This window comes from Desmodus rotundus, chromosome 1, assembly GCF_022682495.2.
Source record: "Desmodus rotundus isolate HL8 chromosome 1, HLdesRot8A.1, whole genome shotgun sequence".
Taxonomy (NCBI): domain Eukaryota; kingdom Metazoa; phylum Chordata; class Mammalia; order Chiroptera; family Phyllostomidae; genus Desmodus; species Desmodus rotundus.
The window spans coordinates 186,844,851-186,866,234 of record NC_071387.1 but is presented as its reverse complement, the minus strand read 5'-3'; the positions used below and the strand labels follow the sequence as shown (position 1 = coordinate 186,866,234).

Sequence of the window (21,384 nt, the reverse complement as noted above, 5' to 3'; positions counted from 1 at the left end):
GCTTCTATTTAGAGTCACTGAGGCTAAGCTGATTCTTGATGCCAAGGGAACTTTCTTCACCATAAGAAAATATTGTTTTGTGTTAACTGTTATTTTGTGACGCATCACCTGCACTTTCTTAATATTAGTTTCCACAAATGACTAAGTTCTCTATTTTCCTGAAGATTTCTTTAATATTTTCCCACATTAATTAAATTGGAAAAATTAAAAAGAAACAACTATTTGTGAAAATCTTTGTTTCCCATTTTGTAAAATCTGGGTATGGATTTCCTTTGTTCATCTTTTATTCTGTTTTCTTTAAAAACATTATTTCTATAGATTTGCCCCCTCATTTTCTCCTAGCATATTTTAATGAACAGCTGGAGACTTTTTTCCCATCCTGGCTTCAAGCCTTGAGCCAGGTCTGGTGTCGTGGATGCGTGTGCGGACGGTGGAGCCAGACTCTGGTTTGAATCCCGGCCTTCGCTCCCCACCAGCTGTGGCATCCTGGCCGTGTCACTTAGATTCCATGGGTTTCAGTTTCCTCCTGTGCGAAAGGAAGATGATAATAACTCCGACCTCCTAGACTTGCGTGCAGCATTAAATGAGTTTTAGTGCATGAAAAAATTTATAGTATGTCTTGGCCCTTTATAAGTGTAATATCATTTGATATTAGGAATCAATGTTTTAAATATTTTGTCTTAAAATGGCCATTTTCCTGGTGTGCTAGTACACTTAATTAATGCATTAATCTGTAAACTGACAGGGTTTTCTTAAGAAACGCACGCCCGAAGAAGCTGAAATTCTTCGTCAGCTGTACACCAAATCTTTTCCCGACCTGTATCGCTTCAGTATTCAGAACTTAGAATACAAGATGGAGATGCTGGAGGCCTTCATAATCACGCAGAGCATTAACATGCTGCAAGGTCTCATACCTCTGAAGGTAAGGCGCTCAATTTTCTGGAGAATTGCTCTTACTAGTGAAGCCACGCTGTGCAGAGAGTGCAGTATTTGAAATTGATTTTGTTAGAGCTGTGGGGGAGGGGAGATGTTTGAAACATGTTCCTGCATATTGGGTATTTCTCTGTCTGTCTGTCTCTCTTGTAAATTCTTTTCCCAAAGCAAGCCACGGTTTTGTAATTTAGTTGCAGGTTCACAGTCATCCAATAGGCAGTCTAAATTCATTTTGCAAATCAGCTTGGTTGGTATTCTTAGAGGTCAACTCTGCATTTGTTCCCCAGTTTTATTTACCTTCCCTTTGTTTTTGTTTGGGGCGGGAGAAATGTTGACCCTCTTATACCTTTGCTAGTTTCATTAAAACCTCCAAGCAAAGTTTTGGTTTGAGAATTAAGTAATTATAGTTTTTTCTTTTGCGCTCAGGAGCAGGGTGTGGAGGTCACGCCAGAGCACCTGGGGAGGCTGTACGTCTTCTCCCTGATGTGGAGCGTCGGGGCCCTGCTGGAGCTGGACGGCCGGCGCCGGCTGGAGCACTGGCTGCGTTCTCAGGAAACGCTGCCTCTGGATCTGCCGCTTCTAGTGGGGACCAGCGACACCATGTTTAACTATTACGTCACTTCCGATGGTGAGGATACTCGCTTCCACTCATATGTAACACCTGGGAACAGTTATTTACAAATGCCTAACATTTATACACCATATATATATTTCTAAGTGGCTATTAAAACTCTTGGCTGTAAAATTAAAATAGAAATTTTCATGTGTGAAGAAAGCTAATTGTTTCTTTTTCAAATATTTATTTCAGTTCTGTTCTGAATGCACACTTTCTTCTCGTTAAATGTACTGTATACTAAACTTTTAATGAATTAAAAACAAAATTGAAAATCCCCCAATCAGATCAAGTTCAGATATTCATTTTACACAATCAGCAATTTATACAAAAATTACAGTGTGAAGTATATTTTTTACCAAATATGTGTGCATCTATACATCTACAAATATATATACTTTAAGTATGTGTGCATCCATATATATAAAGTACATATATGCACACATATGAAATATACACATATACAATATTTATATAATGCCTCCTAGGGTCTTTTATTTTTGGTCTTACAATTACAGAGGTGAGTAATGAAAAGTTTGTGAGATTAAACATTTAAAAAAGATTTTAGTTACATACTGCTGTCACAGTACTCTGTATTTTTACACGTGCGCTCTATTATTGAGAACCTATATATTTAAAAAGAAATTTCACTATGCTTTGAAATATTTCTTAATAGTACCATCTGGAATAGTTCCTAGGGAAATTTTGACTCAGCTAACACATACTTAAATAGTACTTACAGCTCTGATTTTAATGGTCTTTATTTTTGGGGGAGTTTTTGGAAGATGCCTTCGTGAGGTGTCAAGGATGTCTGCTCATTAGTTAGTTAAATTACTAATAGGAATATGAAGAGGTGAATGTGTTCTGTTTATCTCAGGTGAATGGATGCACTGGAGCACCTGTACTGAGGACTATGAGTATCCATCTAATGCCACCCCCGAATACGGCTCCATCCTGGTGCCAAATGTTGACAATGTGAGAACAGACTTCCTAATTAAAACCGTCGCTAAACAGGGCAAGGTATGGCCCTTTAACTTTGATTAAAAATCATATATTTTAGACAAAATCAAGGGGGAGTGTGGAGGTGGGGGAAGGAGGTGGGTTCGGCTGGGGTGGGGTGGAGGGATGGGGAGAAAAGGCAGACAACTGTAATTGAATAACAATAAAAATTTTAAAACATCATATATTTTAAAATGTCACTTGAAAACACAAAGCATCTTGCCTTTATTTGAGAATGTTTTATATTGCTCTTTAGAATAAATGTAAAAATTACCCAAGTTTAGTATACTTCTTTTATTATTCTCCAAGAACAAAATTAGCATTGACTAGATCTAATTATTTCTCATGGAGGAAAGTGAATTTTGACTTGTTTTTCCAGAGAGAAATCTTTCTCTTTGAATTATTATATTAGTTTGCTAGGGCTGATGTAACAAAATACCACAAACTGGGTGGCTTAAACAAGACACATTTTAATTTTTTCACAGTTCTGGAGGTTTGAAGTCTGAGATTAAGGTGTCAGTAGGCTTTGCTTTTTTTTTTTGAAGCCACTCTCCTTGGCTCACAGGTGGCTGGCTGTCTTCTAACTGCGTCCTCCCGTGGTCTGCATGTGAGCGTCCTTGCTCTTCCTCCGTGTGCTTCCTCCTCTGTGTCTCCTTCTTTCCACATTCCTCCTCTGCTAAGGGTGCAGGTCAGGTTGCACTAGGCTTCCAGCTTAATGGCCTCATTTTAACTTAATTATCTCTTTAAAGATCCTTTCTCCAAATACAGTGACATTCTGAGGGTACTAGGGGTGAGGGATTCCACATATGAGTTTGAGGGGGGCACAATTCAGCCCACGACAATCATCTTACTATATTTGGATTTTTTCCTCAACTTCTGTTGTAGGCTGTGCTGCTAATTGGTGAGCAAGGAACAGCCAAAACGGTCATAATCAAAGGATTTATGTCAAAATACGATCCTGAAAGTCACATGATCAAGAGTCTGAACTTTTCTTCTGCAACCACCCCACTAATGTTTCAGGTACCGGCTCTTTGGATTGGCTCACGAAGCCTAGGTTTGTGATAAAGTGGGTGCTGACACCTCATCACTATTCGTTGTGTTCACGGAGCTACAGCTCCCCTCTCACAGCTGTGGTGAATCCCCTACTCATCTTCCATCAAGTCTGTTATTCAACAACAATAGTTTCTCCCTAATTAGATTAACTATGGAGGAACAAAAAGCTTATATAAGGTGATAAAGGCCTTAATCCTGTTTAAAATATCTATGTAGAAAAGCCTGTGAACATGCTGACTGCAAAACTGACTGAAAGAAACATCAGTTATTCCTCCACCTAATCTTCTACAGCCTCTCCTTGCTGTTGTTACCAAACCCCGGTATTTGGGTCCGTCTGCCTGCCTGCACGGGCCCAGAGACAGTCTCCAGCAGGAGGTTGCATTGAAGAAAGGAAGCGGTTTGTTATTATAGGATTGGCCAGTCCAGAGTGCAGGTGCGCTTGTGTTCCTAAAGATCCGACTCCTGGGTGACGTGTAGTTCACAGATTATGTAGGACAAAATCACAAGACACAGTGGCTGTATCAGGACTCCGGGGTTGTGTTAGAAACTGATTGGATAGAAGTGAGGTAAGGGTGATACATCATTTCTTCAGGTCTGGAGGACAGTTGTGAGGACTGCCCTGACCTTCCTCTCTCTGCTTTCATGGAAAGGAAGCCAGGGGTTCATTCCACCTTAGGACTCAGGAGCTGAACCATAACTTAGGTCAAGATGTTGTCTTAAGTCTGTCAGAGGTCCAGGCCTTGTGACCAATAGTCAGTCTAGGCTATTGTGTTCTGTTGCCTCAGGGGTTAACTATTATGGGGGGGGCAAGACTAGGTCTATGAAGTGTACAGAGAGGGAGGGAGGGAAGGGGGGAGAGAGGGAGAGAAAAGATTTCTAAAGCTCTAGTCACAAGTCAAATCAAATCATTAGGACCCTCTGTTTCACTGTCTGCATTTCTATGGGTGTTACTACTATTCTAGCCTTTAGGCTAGATACGTTGGAGTCATTTTTGAATCAAGGGGTGCTAATGTATCTAAGGAAACACTTTCCACATCTTTTCCTTTTCTTCATTCTCCCTGCGTGACCCTGCACAACCCACTTCCTCCTGATTCTACTCCAGGGAGGGAGCCGGAAGGACTCCCACCTGGTCTTCGCTCAAGTCTAATTCTTTTACAGTTTACCTTTCATGTTCTGGTTCTTGTATTGCCACTTTTGTCTCGTTGTTCCCTGACTCAACATTCCACAATAGCTCAAATTATCAAGGGCAACAAGGAATACAATCTTAGAATCTTAACATACTAAAGATAATACCCTACTATATCATTGAAGAGTAACAGAAAAAAAAACAAAAACCCAACCCCCAAACCTTGGATTTGTATTGCTTTTGTCAGTGAAGCTGCCAAGAATGACCTGGGTTTGCAGTGGCTGGCTGTTTGTTTTCTCCTGTTATTATGAAAAAAACAAAACAAAACCAAACCTATTGAAAGTAGGGAGGAAATCCTAAATGTCAGTTCATGCCTTAGTTGTTATTAAATCACCTCTCATATCTGTATTAGAGCAACTCGTGCATTAACAGAAAGTCACATTTTATAATTTAAAATAGAAGGCGAGTTTTTAGGAGAATCCAAATCCCAAGGAATTTGCTTTTGATTAACTTTGTTGTTCTTTAGTTGTCGGAATGAAAATATCAAAGAGCGACGAAACTGTTGAGAGCATAGCTACATCACGGCATTTTCTCACTTAATGTAACGAGTGACTGCTGAATGCCAATAGACTAAGACCATTGATTAAATTTCTAAATAAGACTGTCACCTCTGTAATGCTCCTCTTTGAGAGGTGGCATTTTCAACCCTGGCCAGCCTTTAGTCAAAGGAGCACCATTTATACGGTGTCCTGATGGAAAGTCTGGGTGGAAGGCCAGCCCCGCCCTGCAGTGACTCAGCAGTGGTGTTTTGTGTTCGGGGAACTGTACATTAAATTATCCCAGGCTGCACGATGCTACCATTATACACGTTCCTTGATATTGTTTTGCATTTAAAGGACTTTAGTGAGTTTCACTTTAGAACAATATCCTCTTTAAAAGTTATAATTATAACTCTACTCATGGCTGCACATTTTAAAACATTAAATCAAAGTATGATTTTTTTCATTGCATTGTGTACTTACCTGGCTAGTCACATGTCCTGAGACTGCATTAAATCTCTAGGGCTGTGATGCAGTCCTGCCAGTAACTACCTGGAGTTACGAAAGACTTTGAAGATGAGTGCTTAGGCTCCCACAATAGTACTCTCGCTTCTAACGGCCCTTAACCTCGGGGGTTCCAGCCCACCAGCACTTCTGAGCAACTGGCTACAAACTCTAGGGTTCCTGTGTCGTTTTGATAATTCACTGGAATGACTCACAGAATTTAGGAAAATGCTATGCTTAAGGTTACAGTTTTAATATAAAAGATACGAGTCAGGACCAGCTAAAAGAAGGGACGCATAGGGCAAAGTTTGAGAGTCTCAAATGCTAATCTGTGTCCTCAGAATGTGTTACCCTCCAGCCACGTGGCGTATATCACCGACCCGAACGCTCACCTGAAATACGATGTCCAGAGTTTTCATTGGGGTTACATAGGCATGCTTGATCGAAATATTGGCTACGTGACTGAACTCAGTCTCCAAGACTTCTGGCACCCAAGGAGGGCAGCTGATGATGTGTCCTTCAAAGCACCAACCTTCACAGGGTTTTTCTGGCGTGCATGGTCTGAGGGACCCCCTGTGAATGACAAGTTCCTGTTCCTCAGGAAATTCCACGGTTTAAAGGCTCTCTCCTAGGAACCAGGGAGAAGGCCAGCCACAGTTTTTAGTATAGAATAAGACCTTGTCACTGTATTTTTGTTAGTAACTCTTGGTGATATTTGCCCCTTTAAGGTGATAAAGATCTGTGGTATATATCTGTTTAACATAAGATATGTATTTATTGGAATATAAAGGTACACATTTGCTAAACAGTGACCTCTTTGTTGATGTACAAATTCATAAATTACTAGCAGTGGTCATATTGCAGTATGATAATTAGAATTATAAAGCAGACTTTTAAAACAACAAAAAAATATGTTCCTTCAGATTTTGTTATCTGATTCACAACTACTTCAGCCCAGTTCTCTCCCATCCTTCAGTGTGGAAGGCGGCGTCAATAATTCATTATTTCATTTTTCTGTTCAGAAGCGCCATAGGATCATCTACCCTGCTTAGTGCCTCTTTTAACTGCTGAGCATCCAAGCTTTCGATTAAGTTAGAGTCCTTAGTTTTAGAAAGGTTTCAATTAGCCAAACTGCTGTAATTAATTCTCACATTATAATTTTCAGGCTTTTATGCTAAACAAGGGCTGATGGAGCTGAACATTTGTCTCCGTGTCTCCCACTTATCTGGATCCGGATGAAGCTGGAATTCTAGATGAGAAAATAGACAATGTCTAATCATCCGGTGTTACTTACTGTTAGTACACAGTCCCTTCAAGGACACCTGTCCGTTACTTGGCAGGTTGTTTTCATCAGGCTTTCCTTTGTTTTCGCCATGGTGTCCCTTCCATATCTTTTGTCAGTAGAAGGACTGAAAGTCTGTCCCTCTCTGCCTGGGACAGTCTGCTTTACTTCCATTGCATGAGATTCATAATTAATGGCATCCCCCATCACTACCAAAAGTGTGTGCTTTGGGCAAAAATTGTGTGGTTCACCCTATTCTTTGGTGAAGGGAGTTCAGTTGGTCCTTTAAAAGAGATGTCTCATTTTTTTCCAGAACAAATATTGTTTTAATGTATTTTTTATTTTTGGAAGTAATCCATATATATCTTTCAAAATTTAAACAATACAGAAAGAGAAGAAAGTGAAAATTTCTTAAGAGAATTTCTGAATTCTGAATTTGTCTCTTCTAAAAATAATTATAATGTTTTTGAATACAAGTTATCTTATAAATGATTGCATAGCAATAAGTTTTGTTTTTTAAAAAATGAGAATCAGCCCTGGCTGGTATGGCTCAGTGGATTGAGTGCTGGACTGCAAACTGAAAGGTCTCTGGTTTGATTCCCAGTCAGGGCACATGCCTGCATTGTGGGCCACGTCCCTAGTTGGGGGCGTATGAGAGGCAACTGTTTCTCTCTTGCACAATGATGTTTCTCTCCCTCTCTGTCTCCATCCCTTCCCTTCGCTCTAAAAATAAATAAGTAAAATCTTTAAAAAAAAATTGAGAATCATAGATCCGGGAAGGAAATTCCACATTTTTTTCTAGACTCAGAACCACGTTTTTAAATGAAATCTTATGCAGAAGACTAAGCTACAAAACAAGGAGCCGAAGATTTGCTTTGGTAGAATTGGAGCTGGGCTCCTGAAGTCCCTTCCAATCTCATCCTTGCTTCCTGCAGGGGCCCCTGCAGGTGCAGAGCATTCCTTTGACACCGCAGAGCGCAGTTGGAAGACCAGTTTGCAGAGGAGAATCAGAGATTGTGTGACAGTATTTTCTCATGGTAAAAATGAGAAAAAGTTCTTTAAAAATGTCAGGTTTTACTGGTAATGTTAATGCACTCACAGGGGGAGGGAGATTAAAGTACTCATTTTCCAGTTCACCCATATCTTCCTTCCAATGGCTTTTCTTTATGCACATTAATCTTCACATAATTGATGTATTACTTGTGCATTTGTTTTATTTTTAGCTTCCAGTTATGCACTATTACATTTTCATGTTGTTTTAGATATCATTTCACTATTTATATTGTACTATTTTTATAACAGTACTTTTAAACTTTACTAATGTAAGACTGTTTTCATTTGGTTTGGATGAACTATAATAAAATGGGAAGGACTTATTTAAGCCATAGATTTCTTTTATTTTGTATCCAAAATGTGTTTATCAGATGGTTTCCCGCTCACCTGGAGTCATGTGTGGTGAGTGCTGCTTCCTTGGGAAGGAGCATCCCCTGGAAGCCTTGCTGCCCCTCCTGTGGGTTGGTGGAGGACTGTGGAGCAGCCACATGCAGAATTACTTCCTGTGCGTGGCTAGCGGCATGGTAACTTTATAGCATCCTAGGCATGTCACACCCAGGAAGCAGGAACTGGGGTTTTTAGCACAGGTGCTTCTTCTGGTGTTCCCTCTTCTCCTCTTCTGGTGCGGGATGAAGGTGGTCCTTAGTGAGAGGCACGTGGTTGTGGGGAGGTCGTCACCACCAGAAAGCTAGGCAGTAGGTTTCTTAATAAAGAGCATAAACTCTGCATCTTTATATTTTAGCTAAATAGATAAATGGGAGCCTAAATATAAGTATATTTTATATTGCAATTTAATTAGACATAATATGTATAGAAAATGATTCAGGTGCTGATATATAGAGATACATACAGTAATAATAAAACATCCTTTTAAAATAATGTATTAAGCTCACTAAGTGCTTTCATATATATTATACCATTTATAGATAATACTTTTGTATATATACACATATGTACATATATATGATTTATGTATTTTTATATACACTCCAACTTTTGAGCTGTGATTTAGAATACTAAGTGACTTGTATCAAATGACAATGCTAATAAGTGGGAGAAAGAGCAGTTTAACTCCTTTTTCTGACTCAAACCCTGTCAGAGCTATTGAATAATGCCATGCAGGTTATGCAGATCTGTGCTGTGTCCCACTCACAGGGACCATTGTGTGAAGGGCAGTTCCCAAAATTGGGCCATGCACAACCTCCTCAACAGTACAAGGCCCTGCCGGTGCCCCTCCCGGGCGACGTTCCTCTCTCTGGCTGATGGGGGAAATAGGCCTGCGCACAGTCAAGTAGGGGCCTTACGGTGTGATCTGAGTGATGTAGAGCCCAGAGGAAGGGGGTTGGTTTCTTCAGGGGATTGCAGAAACCAGTGTAATGAAAGGGCTGACCATGACCTGAGGGGGTTTAGTATTTATATTATACTAATTTTTAGGAGGAACAGAAACGGAACTGTCTGTTAAGAAATTAATTCAGAAAATTGAATTACCCTAGGAATGCTAGTTTTAGGGCTTCTAGCTTAGAAATCGGAGGGGCAGCTTTCCTTACCCCCATTGCTAAGTCTGTTTGAATCCCCAACTACCTAGCTTTTATTTCTTAAAATACCGCTGTCATAACCGGGTTAACCTGGTTTTCCATCTGTGTGGAATAGACAAGGCAGAGCCCTTTTTGGGTTCTGCACATTGCTTAAGATGATGTCATGTTGACCACCCTTCTCTGATTTCAAAGTAAAAATTTTAGTTTATTCTCTGAGAACAGTTTAAACTTCCTTTACTCTGGGCCCTTGCTAGAGACTTCAGTTTTTTAATACGAATACCTAGGTTGAGGGAAGGGACATTTATGGAAGATCATTCTTCTACATCAATATCTCAGAAATGGTGTTTGGCTAATGCTAACCCTGAGAGATTTTTTGGCTCAGAGATGGCTACTTTGGAACATGTAAGTAAGGATCTCATAAGGAACACTGTAAACCAGCCTGTGAGGTGAGCATCATTCCATGGCATGTGTTTTATTGTTAAATGAATATGAATGAATGAAGACCTTGAAGGGCTGGAACAAAGAGACTGAGGAGTGTTTAGAATGACCCCAGAGAGGTAGAAGCAGGGAGCATGATGGAGTTCCTGTAAGTACTAACAGGAACCGCGGGAGTATTGAGCAGGTTACACTGAGCCTTAGGAAGTGAAGTTCATGCTGGCAGCAGAGCAGAGGAGAAGGTGGAAGAGACGTGGCTGCACTCAGAGGGACCCGAGAGGAGATGGTTGCAGTAATTCCTCAGGAGGGAGGTTGGGCTGGATCAAGAGAATTGTGGTTCAAAAGCAGAACCGACAGGTTGAGTGGATACCATGGGAGGAGAGGGATAGAAAAGAGAGAAATAGGGTAAAAATGACGTCCAGTTTTCTTGTCTTTATTTATCTATGTATCGAGTATTTTCTGATAAATGCATTATACCAGATACCCTTCTAGGTGCTGAGGTTGCAACAATGAGTAAGATACAAGGTGCCTGACCTCCTTATATTCGAGCAGAGCTGACAGACAACAATGAAATGAACTAGCATACCTGTTTTTGTTAACTGGACTATATATACCACCAAAACTGTGAATGAGGTGGAAACAGAGATCAAGGAGATCGTGGAGAAAGTGGGGGGCAGAATACTACAAAAATGGTCAGTAATTCTTTAGGCTGATTCTTTAGGGAGACAGAGAACTCCAGATAAAATTATAAATCACACAATACAGACTGTAAATGACACAAAGAACCTTCCAGTACTGCCTGAAGGAGACTAGGAAGGCAATTTAAGTGGTTGTGACATTAATCCCCATGAGAAAGACAAATAACTGACCTAGGGCATATCATTGTTCAGAGAGGAGGAGATACATTAAAAGGCAATATTGAAATTATAATAAAAGTAATTTATCAATGTTGGTTGCGGAAATGTTTGGATGGGGCAGTTAGGTAGTTGGGGCCTATCCTGGAAATGAGCACCCAGGAGGGGGTGCAGACTTTGGGGTGAATAACAGGCATTTATGTTTAGATATGTTGATGGATCATCTGAGTGGGGAAGTCCTGTTGGAGATAAAGGTCTAAGTGTATGGTTTTCCCAAACATTCCCAAGTAGATATGTGATGGAGTAGAACACACAATTACTGTGTTTCAGGAGGTCTCACCAAACTTCAGAATTTTTTAGGTAACTATTTGTTGGGCAGCAATTCTAGAAAGAGGAAGAAGTCTCAATGTCAGGTTCACAAGCTATTTAATTTTTCTCTCTACTTTGTTTCTGTTTTTGTCAAATTAGCTTTTTAATGAGATATATGTATATATAAAAACTTACTTGTCATGTCCTGCTATTTCAAAGAAATTAGGGTCATAACGAAGGGGAAGAGCGTGCAGGTATGTGGCCATTGCTTCAAATTATCTCACCCAGTCCACTTATGGCTTTTAGCTCTTAGAAGGCCCCCCTCCCCCAATATATAATGAAATCTTCATGTGTCTGTGAGTTCTCACTAATAGACATGAGAATATCTGGCAGGCTTTAGTGCCATAGGGAGGTGTCAGGAGATTATTAATTGCCTTATGCATTTAAATTCATTGGAAAGCAGAGCTAAATTTAGCCTAGTTCATTACTTCCAGCAGTTTGCTTTTATGTCGTGGAATATAAAATTCTTTGTGCCATTGCACTGTTGTCACGGGAGATTTGTTTTTCAATTGCATGAGTTGTGATACATTTATATCTCTTTCTATGTAAGAATGGTGAAAGTTTTTCATGTCTTTTGCTATTATTCATTAAAATGAGGATAGAAACTTAAAATTTGAAATTAACAGACTGAAGATTTCCAGGGACAGGTGAATAGATTTTTGCTTATATCTTTGCCTTATTTTGTGGTTGTATCTTGGATATTGAAGTGATTTTTTTTTTACCTGTTTGTTCATCATGTACTAAGAGAAAACTATTTTTGGCTAGGAGGAGAATGCATTTTATGTCACTATACCTCCATTTTCTCCTATACTTTTGCATTATCTTTATTATGACTTAAAATCAAGGATCTGTACAGTGGTGGGAATGCAATGAGGTCTTTAAGAATGAGCTTCAGAACTTTGAAGCCCTTTCTGTTTTCTTTGCGGGGCTAGCTCTGCTTACTCAGTGCATACATTTTAAATGACTGATAAATTTACACAGTACATTGTACTACCATGGAAATGATATCAGTCAATAATCTGGGGTCCTTCTCCCATGTCCCTCTTACCCCTTCCAACACTCCTTCCATCAGTTTTGTTGTTAATTGAAGCATAATTGACATATAGCATTATATTACTTTCAACAGTTTTAATGTCCTTTTTCATATTGCCAAGAAAGTGTTTTTATAGAGCAGAGTGTAGTCTCCTGTGCTGCCTAAGCTCAGAATGTAGCAACGAGAGAGGAGACATGGGCGGGTGTTCTTGTTTTGTCTCAGGATGAGAAGTGATTCAGAGTGATTGCATCTGCCCCAAAGCCGTGAGTCTGGACTGTGTCAGGCTGCAGAAGCCAGGTGGCAGCCTTCTCGGTGGTGGAGGGAGAGCCGTCTTCAGACTCCAGCAGGCTGTGCAGCTCAGAGCACAGACCTAAGAATCTTCTTGAACAGTAGCCCTGATGAGCTTTGTCCCTGATTATAAGGGCTGGGCCCTTTGAATAATGGGGGCTAGGGGTAGAGTGTCATCAACATAGACACAGACAAAAGTGAGTCCATCGAGATGGACTGAAGAGTCCCGTCCCATTCAAAATTTACATTGGTTAGAATTTTATTTACTCCTAAATTAAATTAGATTTTCAAAGATTGTGAACGTTGTCAAGATAATTTAGGGACTTTATACTCTGCTTTCCAGAATTAAGAGGAGTTTGGGGGCTTCTCTGAGTAATTCCTGTCAATTCAAGTGTCCCTAAATTTTTAAAATGATTGACCATATTTTAGGGGATATTTTCACAGACATGTCTGTCGGCTCTTTCATTTAACAGAGGACAATAGAGAGTTATGTGGATAAACGCATGGGCACAACCTACGGCCCTCCTGCAGGAAAGAAGATGACTGTGTTTATTGATGATGTGAACATGCCCGTCATCAATGAGTGGGGAGACCAGGTACATCGATTCTGTTGTGCACTTTCTTTAATTCAGCATTGACTCATTCTTGGATGAATAAAAATTTTTCTAATTTTCCAACATACAATTTCTGACTTCCCATCAAGTCCATTAATTTGAGGCACTCAACATGTTCAGTTCTAGGATATAAAGGAGTGACATTTTAATTCTGAAAGTTGTCTTTTTCAGGTTACTAATGAGATAGTGCGACAGCTAATGGAACAGAATGGCTTTTACAACCTGGAGAAGCCTGGGGAGTTTACCAGCATCGTGGACATCCAGGTTTTGGCAGCCATGATCCACCCTGGGGGTGGGCGCAATGATATACCCCAGAGACTCAAGAGGCAGTTCTCTATATTTAACTGCACGCTGCCCTCCGATGCTTCCATGGACAAGATCTTTGGTAAGATGAGTGCCAGTGGGGCTTGGGGAGGGAGGAGCACTTCCTTGTGTTCCAGTGAGGAAATGTGCTTCCGGAGGTCAACATAGAAGAAGCACTGGGTGGCTTCTCCATCTGTTGTCTTCATCACTCTTATGTAATGTATTTTGTTTATAGAAAGACAATGCAGTGAGATCATTTTCTCATGGATACACATATTTAAAGTCTGGATTGATACAATATCATGCCAAAAAGTTTATGTAGCTGATACGTCAGCCAGCCTATATGACGATTCTGGCCAAAAAAATAATTTTGCACAGAAACAATTTTGCACTGAGATTGGTCATAGTTGGATCTTCAGAGTAATTTATAGAGTAATAAGTTATTGATTGATTAACTATGGAGTATTTCAGGAATAATTTGTTGAAGAAACAAAAACCCAATAGGTAACCAGAGGTATTTAACTGAGTTGTAACTGATTTATAACTGATTTTGGAATTACTCTTTGCAGAAAAAGAGTGTAAGTTATGTCATTTGTGTTAGGTATTAATTTAGCATTTCTGAGCCTGATACTGAGGAGAAAACTCATTAGGATCATCCTAATTAATTTCTGGCAGACTAAAATGTCAACTTCGCACCCTAGGCAGTGCCTGCCTTCAATCCCAGCAGTGGGCAAAGCTTTGGAAACCAAATGATATGTGAATTGTCTAAACTTGGAAACGTAAAATGGACCAGAAAGAATGACTGTTAACTTTTAATTATCTTTTTTTTTTGGCCTGAAAAATTTTACATATAAGGTAAATTAAAATATTTTATAATGCATGGAAATGCAACAGAAGAATGGACCTAGAGAATATTATGCTAAGTGAAATAAGCCAGTCAGAGAAAGACAAATGCCATATGATTTCACTCATATGTGGAATCTAATGAATGAACTGAACTAACACACAACATAGGGACAGATTTATAGATAGGGAGCAGACTAATAGCTAGTGAGGGGTGAAGGTTAGGGAGTGGAGGGCTCGAGCAGAAAGGAAAAAGGACTCATGGACATGGACAACAGTGTGGTGATTGCGGAGGGGGCAGGGAGATAGAACCGGGCTAGATGGTAATGTAAAAAATACAATAAAAAATTTAAAAAATGTAAAATAAAAAGTAATAGACATTACCTACATATTAAAAAAGAATGGGGAAATCTTACAGCATTCATGAAATCTCCCTTTTTATCTTTTTTGGGAGGCATCTTTACATATTTATCCGTTTGCTCATTTGGTAATATCAAATCACTGTATTTTACCACGGATAATGCACACTCACGTGTTTGGCCCAAACTTTCAGGAAAAAAATCTTTTGTTTTAGGTTTTTAATTCAATTATTTACTTATTTATATTTAGAAACAAAACTGATTATCGTATTCCAGGGTATTATTTTGCATTTGGATATTGTTACTGCTTTCTAAAGTTACACTTTTAACACATAAGCATAAATAAAAAATTAAAAACATTTATAAAGGTAGGGAATTAGTACTACCTATGTATATTGTGCATCCTCATTTTCCTCAAAAATTTGGGCAAAAAAGTGTGCAATATACATGGCAAAATACGGTAGTTTAGCTAGGGTTTCAGTAGTATTTCTTAACTTTTCCGTATTTCAATGCTAACTTCATTGAACTTATATCTATTTTTTAGGTTTTAAAGAACAAGAGAACATACTGTAAATTTCCTTAATATGTGATTCTATATTAAAATGTGTAGCTACTTGTACAAACTCTGCATTATAATGTTTTCATTTTAATTTAGTTGATTTGAACTGTCAGTAAAAATGTTATGCCTTTCCCCCCCTCTCAGGTGTGATTGGGATGGGCTACTACTGTATCCAAAGGGGTTTCTCAGAAGAAGTGAGAGATTCAGTGACAAAATTGGTTCCCCTGACACGCCGGCTATGGCAGATGACCAAGATTAAAATGCTCCCTACCCCTGCAAAATTCCATTATGTATTTAATCTCCGAGATCTTTCTAGGATCTGGCAGGGAATGCTGAGTACTACATCAGAGGTTATCAAGGAACCAGATGTAAGTGATAAATAAGAAAGAAAAACAAATAACATTGTTATTTACCATACACACTCAATAGTCTTAGTGCCCTGACTGGTGTGGCTCAGTGGGTTGAACATTGTCCTGCAGACTGAAGGGTTGCCTGTTCGATTCCTGATTAGGGCACATGCCTGGGTTGCGGGCTTGGCCCCCGGTTGAGGGTGTATAAAAGGCAACTGATTGATGTTTCTCTCTCACATCGATGTTTCACTCCTTAGCTTTCTCCCTCCCTTCAGCTCTCTCCAAAAATAAATACAGTCTTTTAAAAAAAGTCTTAGTAATTAATTTTTAGTGGAATTATGAAAATATTTTGAGATGTTTTAGCACAGCTATTCTTTCTTTCCTGCTTTTCAACTAACATAAGGAAAGAAGTATGTTAGAAAATTTCATTAAAAATTCTACTTAAATTAGGTTTAGGTTTAAGGAGATGGTATTCATAGTTATTTTCTATTAATAGAGTAAAAGAAACAATTGTTTTTATTTTCCCGTCATAAAGTATCTTTCTTATACTAAATAGTGGAACAGATCACTATTGATTTTATTAAATAATAGTTTTCATATTTTAAATGTGACATTTTAACTTAAAAGTACTTTATAAATACTCAAAATTGAAAAAAGAAGCCATTTGTGTCATTTATGATCTTTCCATGTAACTGAAAGCACTGAAAGAATTATGTATTGGTAAAATTGGAAAGAGGCAGAAGAGTAGAATGTTCATTTGACAGAAAAATGAACAGTTGTATGTATGCATGAATATAATAGTTCCTAGTATTAGAAAATTCCCTTGGAACAAGGAACCAAAGCATGGCCTGTGGGCTCAGGCTAAGGTGCCCTTGGCCTTCTTTCAGCCTTTTGTGGGACCAAAGTTAAGCAAAGAGGCTTTAGGGGACTTCTCCACCTAAATGTACACAGACAGATATCAACTGAACCGTCACTAGGCACATCATGTTGACTATTTAAAGAAAAAACTTTGCCCAGTTGCTCACAAAGTAGGAATCTGCACTGCAGATCAAATGTTTTGACTCCGAGACAAAACATTTTGGTGAAAACTCATTCTTCTTGTTACAGAGAAATGAAGGTCACTATAACAGTAATGCACATTTTACCTTGATTTTTCCTCAAGGTTATTGATAAATTAATGGCATGATAGAATACAGTTCTCCAGTATTACTTTTTGAGTAGCCATTTTTGGTATTTATTTTAAATCAGCATAAATAGTTTTAGCAGTTGGTTTTATCAAGAACTTTTATTTTAACTGAATCATTGAGTATATTTCATTATACTTGTTTTAGACTCTGGCAACTAAATAGCATTTTATCATTAGAAATACAATAGCTTAAAACCTTTCTTACTTGCACAGTGTTATCAAGTTAAGAAATTTCCACCAGTCTTTCACATTAAATAATGAGCATTGGCAAAACATTTGTTATTCTTGCTGTAGGAGCAGGTGTATTGAACAATTGATTTCCTTTATTTCCAGTTAACTTTTGGCCCTGAATTTTCTAGACTAGGCAATTGCCTTCTTCTGATAACTCATATTCTTTTGCCACAAATTACCTTCACATTGTATTAAGGAAATACACCCTTGTAATATCTCAGTTGTGGTAAGTGAGAGTTGTTTATATATGCATTTTCTGTTTACGCTCTGTCCACATGAATGCAGGTGTCTTGTCAAAACAGATTCATTTATCATAAACATAAGACATTTATATAGATTATTAGTTTGTTGGTTGATCAGAGTGATTTTAGTATTTTGTCTAGAGATGTTTTCATTTTAATTTAAAGGCTGAAAATGACACTACTTTCTGTTTAATATTATTGAATGAGATGAATATGAAGTTAAGTGCAACGTATCTTAACTCTAACTTTCTAAAGTGTCTTAAATCAGGAAGGACGGTACTCTACAGTATTATGACCTGAATTCCCAGCTCAGGTGTGATGGCAATTAGTGACATGTTTTAATCGTACTCTCTACAGGACCTGCTACGGCTGTGGAAGCATGAGTGCAAACGCGTGATCGCTGATCGTTTCACGGTGTCTGATGATGTGGCCTGGTTTGATAAGGCTTTAGTAAGTGTGGTGGAGGAGGAGTTTGGTGAAGAGAAAAAACTCTTGGTGGATTGTGGAATCGACTCTTATTTTGTGGATTTTTTGAGGGATGCACCTGAAGCAACAGGTAAACTACTGAAGTGGAATTATTTTTTTTTGATTTTTTAAATTAATGTTTGAATACAGTTGTATCCATTTTCCCACCACCACTTTCCCTCATCCTGCCTACCCCTATCTCCCACCCTCAATCCTACCCCCTTTGGCTTTGTCCATGGGTCCTTTATACATGTTCATTTATGACCCTTTCCCTTCCTTCCCATGTTATTTCAGCAGAAGCAGAATTTGAAATTCCCCAAAGGGTTATCTGAAGACGGAAGGTTGAGTTTAGGGATGCTGAATTTTTGCCTAGTAAACATTACCAAAATAAGCCTGGGACATACTAGGTGCCCAGTAAATATAGAATGAGTGAGTAAATGCATCCCCGTGGTGTTTAAAGACTAACTAGGTTTTATGCATGAGGATCTTGGGTCTTCAGGTAGAGTTGGGAGGGAGGATAGGAAGTGCACAGGACTGACAGTGGGTCACACAGAGGTAGATGTGAGGAAGGACCCCACCACACATTAGCTGGGCAAGTCTCTGGGCTTTCTTGAATCCCATTCTACTCATTTATAAAAATGGGAATATTAATATATGCATCATGTGATGCTGTGGGGAATAAATGAAATGTTATTTGTAGACCGGCTTAGACAATCTGTGGCTCAGAGTCACTGCTGAGTGAGAGGTAGCAAAAATGATGATTATTATTCTTTGGGTCATCCCAAGTGTTCAAACTATAAAGAAAGACCTTGTATTGTCTGCGAGAGCCATGGAGTATAATTGGAAAGGGACAGGTGATGTGGAGGCAAGTTTTTGTGGTAGTGGTTTCATGAAAAATTGAGATATGTATCCTTTCCTATGAAAAGCAGTAGTACTCCAATTATTTTTTCCCTTAGAAATAAGTGGGCTTAAGTAGAATATTTCTCTTTCATTCAATGACCTCTTCTATACTGAGAATGAATTTTTAGTTAATTTCCAAATTTAAAAAGGCATGTTTAAACACATGCTATTTATATGTTTTAAATAGTTGAAAATGACCAGGCCGCCCCTTACTAGATTTAATAAGGATGTTTGTGATCTGTCGAGTTTCTGATTGAAAATTGTAAAAGGAGGCTTATTGCTGGCTGTGCAGTTGGAAGGATCCTTCCACAGAAGGAAGCTGACACATTTCATTTTAAATCAAGTCACACAAATACAAAAATGCTGTAAAGGTAGGAGAATTTGTGAGATAATTAGAATTTATGGACTTTATTTCCTGTAATGCAGAAAGATGACTACTTCGATTATGGTTTCGAGGAGCACAAATGCATTTTAGGGTAGGCAGCATCCGGGGGCAAACGCTTGATCTTTTGGGACTCCAGAGCACTTCGCTTCTCGAAGCTGGAGTCGAACATTTACGAGACAGCAACGTGCTGTTGGCATTCAGTTAGTGAGAGCTTTGCAACGAGGCCGATCTTAATGATTATGTTAGATCAATTTCCTTGCTTTGTCATACAAAAGTTAATATCAGTTATCTTAGGAGAGGGTCCATCGAAAATGATTATGTAGTATTGAATTCGGAGGATATAGCCACTTTCTTAGTACTCAATGATTTTCTAAGTTGTTATTAGTATATTCGATGAATGTGTTACTTTTTTGTCCTGTTACTGTGAATTGAAAGTGAATTTACATATGCTTAGTTTAGCCTTTTCTTTGGTATTATGCTTTGTAGTTAAAGTTGGAAAAGTGTTCAGCTGGTGTATTATTTTCTAATTAAAAAATATATTGATTTTAGTACCATCCCAGTGAAATAATTCAATGTTTATTTATTTAGGAAATCATTATTCTTTTTCTCTCAACCCTCTACCTCCATTCCCTAAAATTCACTTTTGTCCTTACCACTAATCTGAGATTTCCAAATTATAAATATTGCCTGAGCAGATGCAGTGACCTCTTTATTGTTATTAAAAAATAACTTAATTCTTGACCTCTGCTGCTGATTTTGATATTAAATTTCTACTTCTTTTGATCTTCATTTTGATGATTAGGGAATATTTCTGGGAGGATCCTTGAAATGCCAATGTTCAATTATAGATAGAAGTTAAATTTAGTATTTATAACATTATTTGAAATTGGCCTTTTTTGGACAGGAAAGAACTGTGATGGCATATTGATTACAACCTTTCTAATGCTTTTAATATTGTTTGCTTCTATAGAAATCCATAATATGACATTTAGATGAACATCAGTAATATTTAGGGTTAAATTGTAGAGCTGTGAGTGTATTAATTTACATTGAAGGAAGTAGTAAAGCCCAGTGAGTTGAAGACACTTAATTGATTTTTTTTTCCCAATCCCAGGAGAAATATCTGAGGAGGCTGATGCGGAGATGCCCAAAATTTATGAACCAATCGAGTCTTTTGATCACCTAAAGGCGCGTTTGAATATGTTTCTGCAGCTCCATAACGAGAGTGTCCGTGGTGCTGGCATGGATTTGGTGTTCTTCATGGATGCGATGGTCCACTTAGTCAAGGTCAGTGGCTACGCCTATTAGCACCTCCCCCAGGTGACAGACTCTTGGCTTCACACCAGAATTTTCCCCTCCTTTTTTATTTTCACTTCCTAGGAGAATATGCAATTTAAAAATAAACACAGTGCTATATTCCAATGTAATTTCTAAACTGAATACAACATGTCATACATGCAGGCTTAAAATCAGAGCATGTGTACTTCTAATGTGTGATCAGATAATTTTATTCAGTGTTGCTCTATAGCTCCCAGCTCAATATTTTCCCTACATAGAATCAATGTGGTTGACAGCTGAGTTCAAAGCACAGGCAAAGTGTCTGCTTATATTTTTGCATCATGCAAAAGATAACTAAAAAAATAGTGCAGAAACTTTGAAGACATTATATTAAGTGAAATAAGCCAGTCACAAAAAGACAATTACTGAATGATTCCACTTATATGAGGTACCTAGAGTACTCGACTCCATCACGATAAAAAGTAGAATGGTAATTGCCAAGGGCTAGGGGGAATGGAAATTGGGGAGTGTTCAATGTTCCAGTTTCAGCTTTGCGAGATGAAAATGGTTTTGAGGATGGATGGTGGTGGTGGTTGAACACCAGTGGGAAGGCACTTAATTCCATTAAGCTATCCCTTAAAAATAGCTAAGATGGTAAGTTTTATGTTAGATGTAGTTTACCACAATTAGAAATAATAATTAAAAAAATAACACATAAGCAATTGACTTTGACTTGGATAAAAATTCTGTTAGAATGAAATCCACCAAGAAAATAGTTTCCTCTCTGTCAGTTTAGTCATTGAAATATCCATTCGTAGGGCAGTTGATCCTCAAAGGCTGGAAGTAAAATATATTATTTACTTGAAAACTTATATGACCTAATTTATCTATGATGGAAGATGATGACATTTAAAATTAATTTGTTGCTGATATTCTCATGTTGTTTATGTGTATTACTCCTTCAGACTACTATATGTCCTCTTAGAAGACATTTCGAGGCTTTCTTTCATTACTTAGATTTAACCAGGAGATAAGATCTTATAGTTACAAATT

General features: G+C 38.3%; 1 protein-coding gene across 6 annotated transcripts in view; it reads left to right on the top strand.

Annotated features, from left to right (window-relative positions):
- The window catches only part of DNAH5 (dynein axonemal heavy chain 5), a 235,227-nt gene that overhangs the window by 137,069 nt on the left and 76,774 nt on the right, over positions 1-21,384 (top strand). For 5 of the 6 annotated variants that reach the window (XM_053913932.1, XM_053913940.1, XM_053913933.1 and 2 more), the window contains exons 44-52: positions 746-922; positions 1,360-1,561; positions 2,424-2,566; positions 3,431-3,565; positions 13,090-13,212; positions 13,402-13,615; positions 15,439-15,662; positions 17,661-17,859; positions 20,168-20,340. In XM_053913932.1, coding sequence (XP_053769907.1) covers positions 746-922; positions 1,360-1,561; positions 2,424-2,566; positions 3,431-3,565; positions 13,090-13,212; positions 13,402-13,615; positions 15,439-15,662; positions 17,661-17,859; positions 20,168-20,340 — 1,590 coding nt within the window. The remainder of the gene's footprint in view (positions 1-745; positions 923-1,359; positions 1,562-2,423; positions 2,567-3,430; positions 3,566-13,089; positions 13,213-13,401; positions 13,616-15,438; positions 15,663-17,660; positions 17,860-20,167; positions 20,341-21,384) is intronic. The other variant, XM_053913931.1, reaches the window with a different exon arrangement.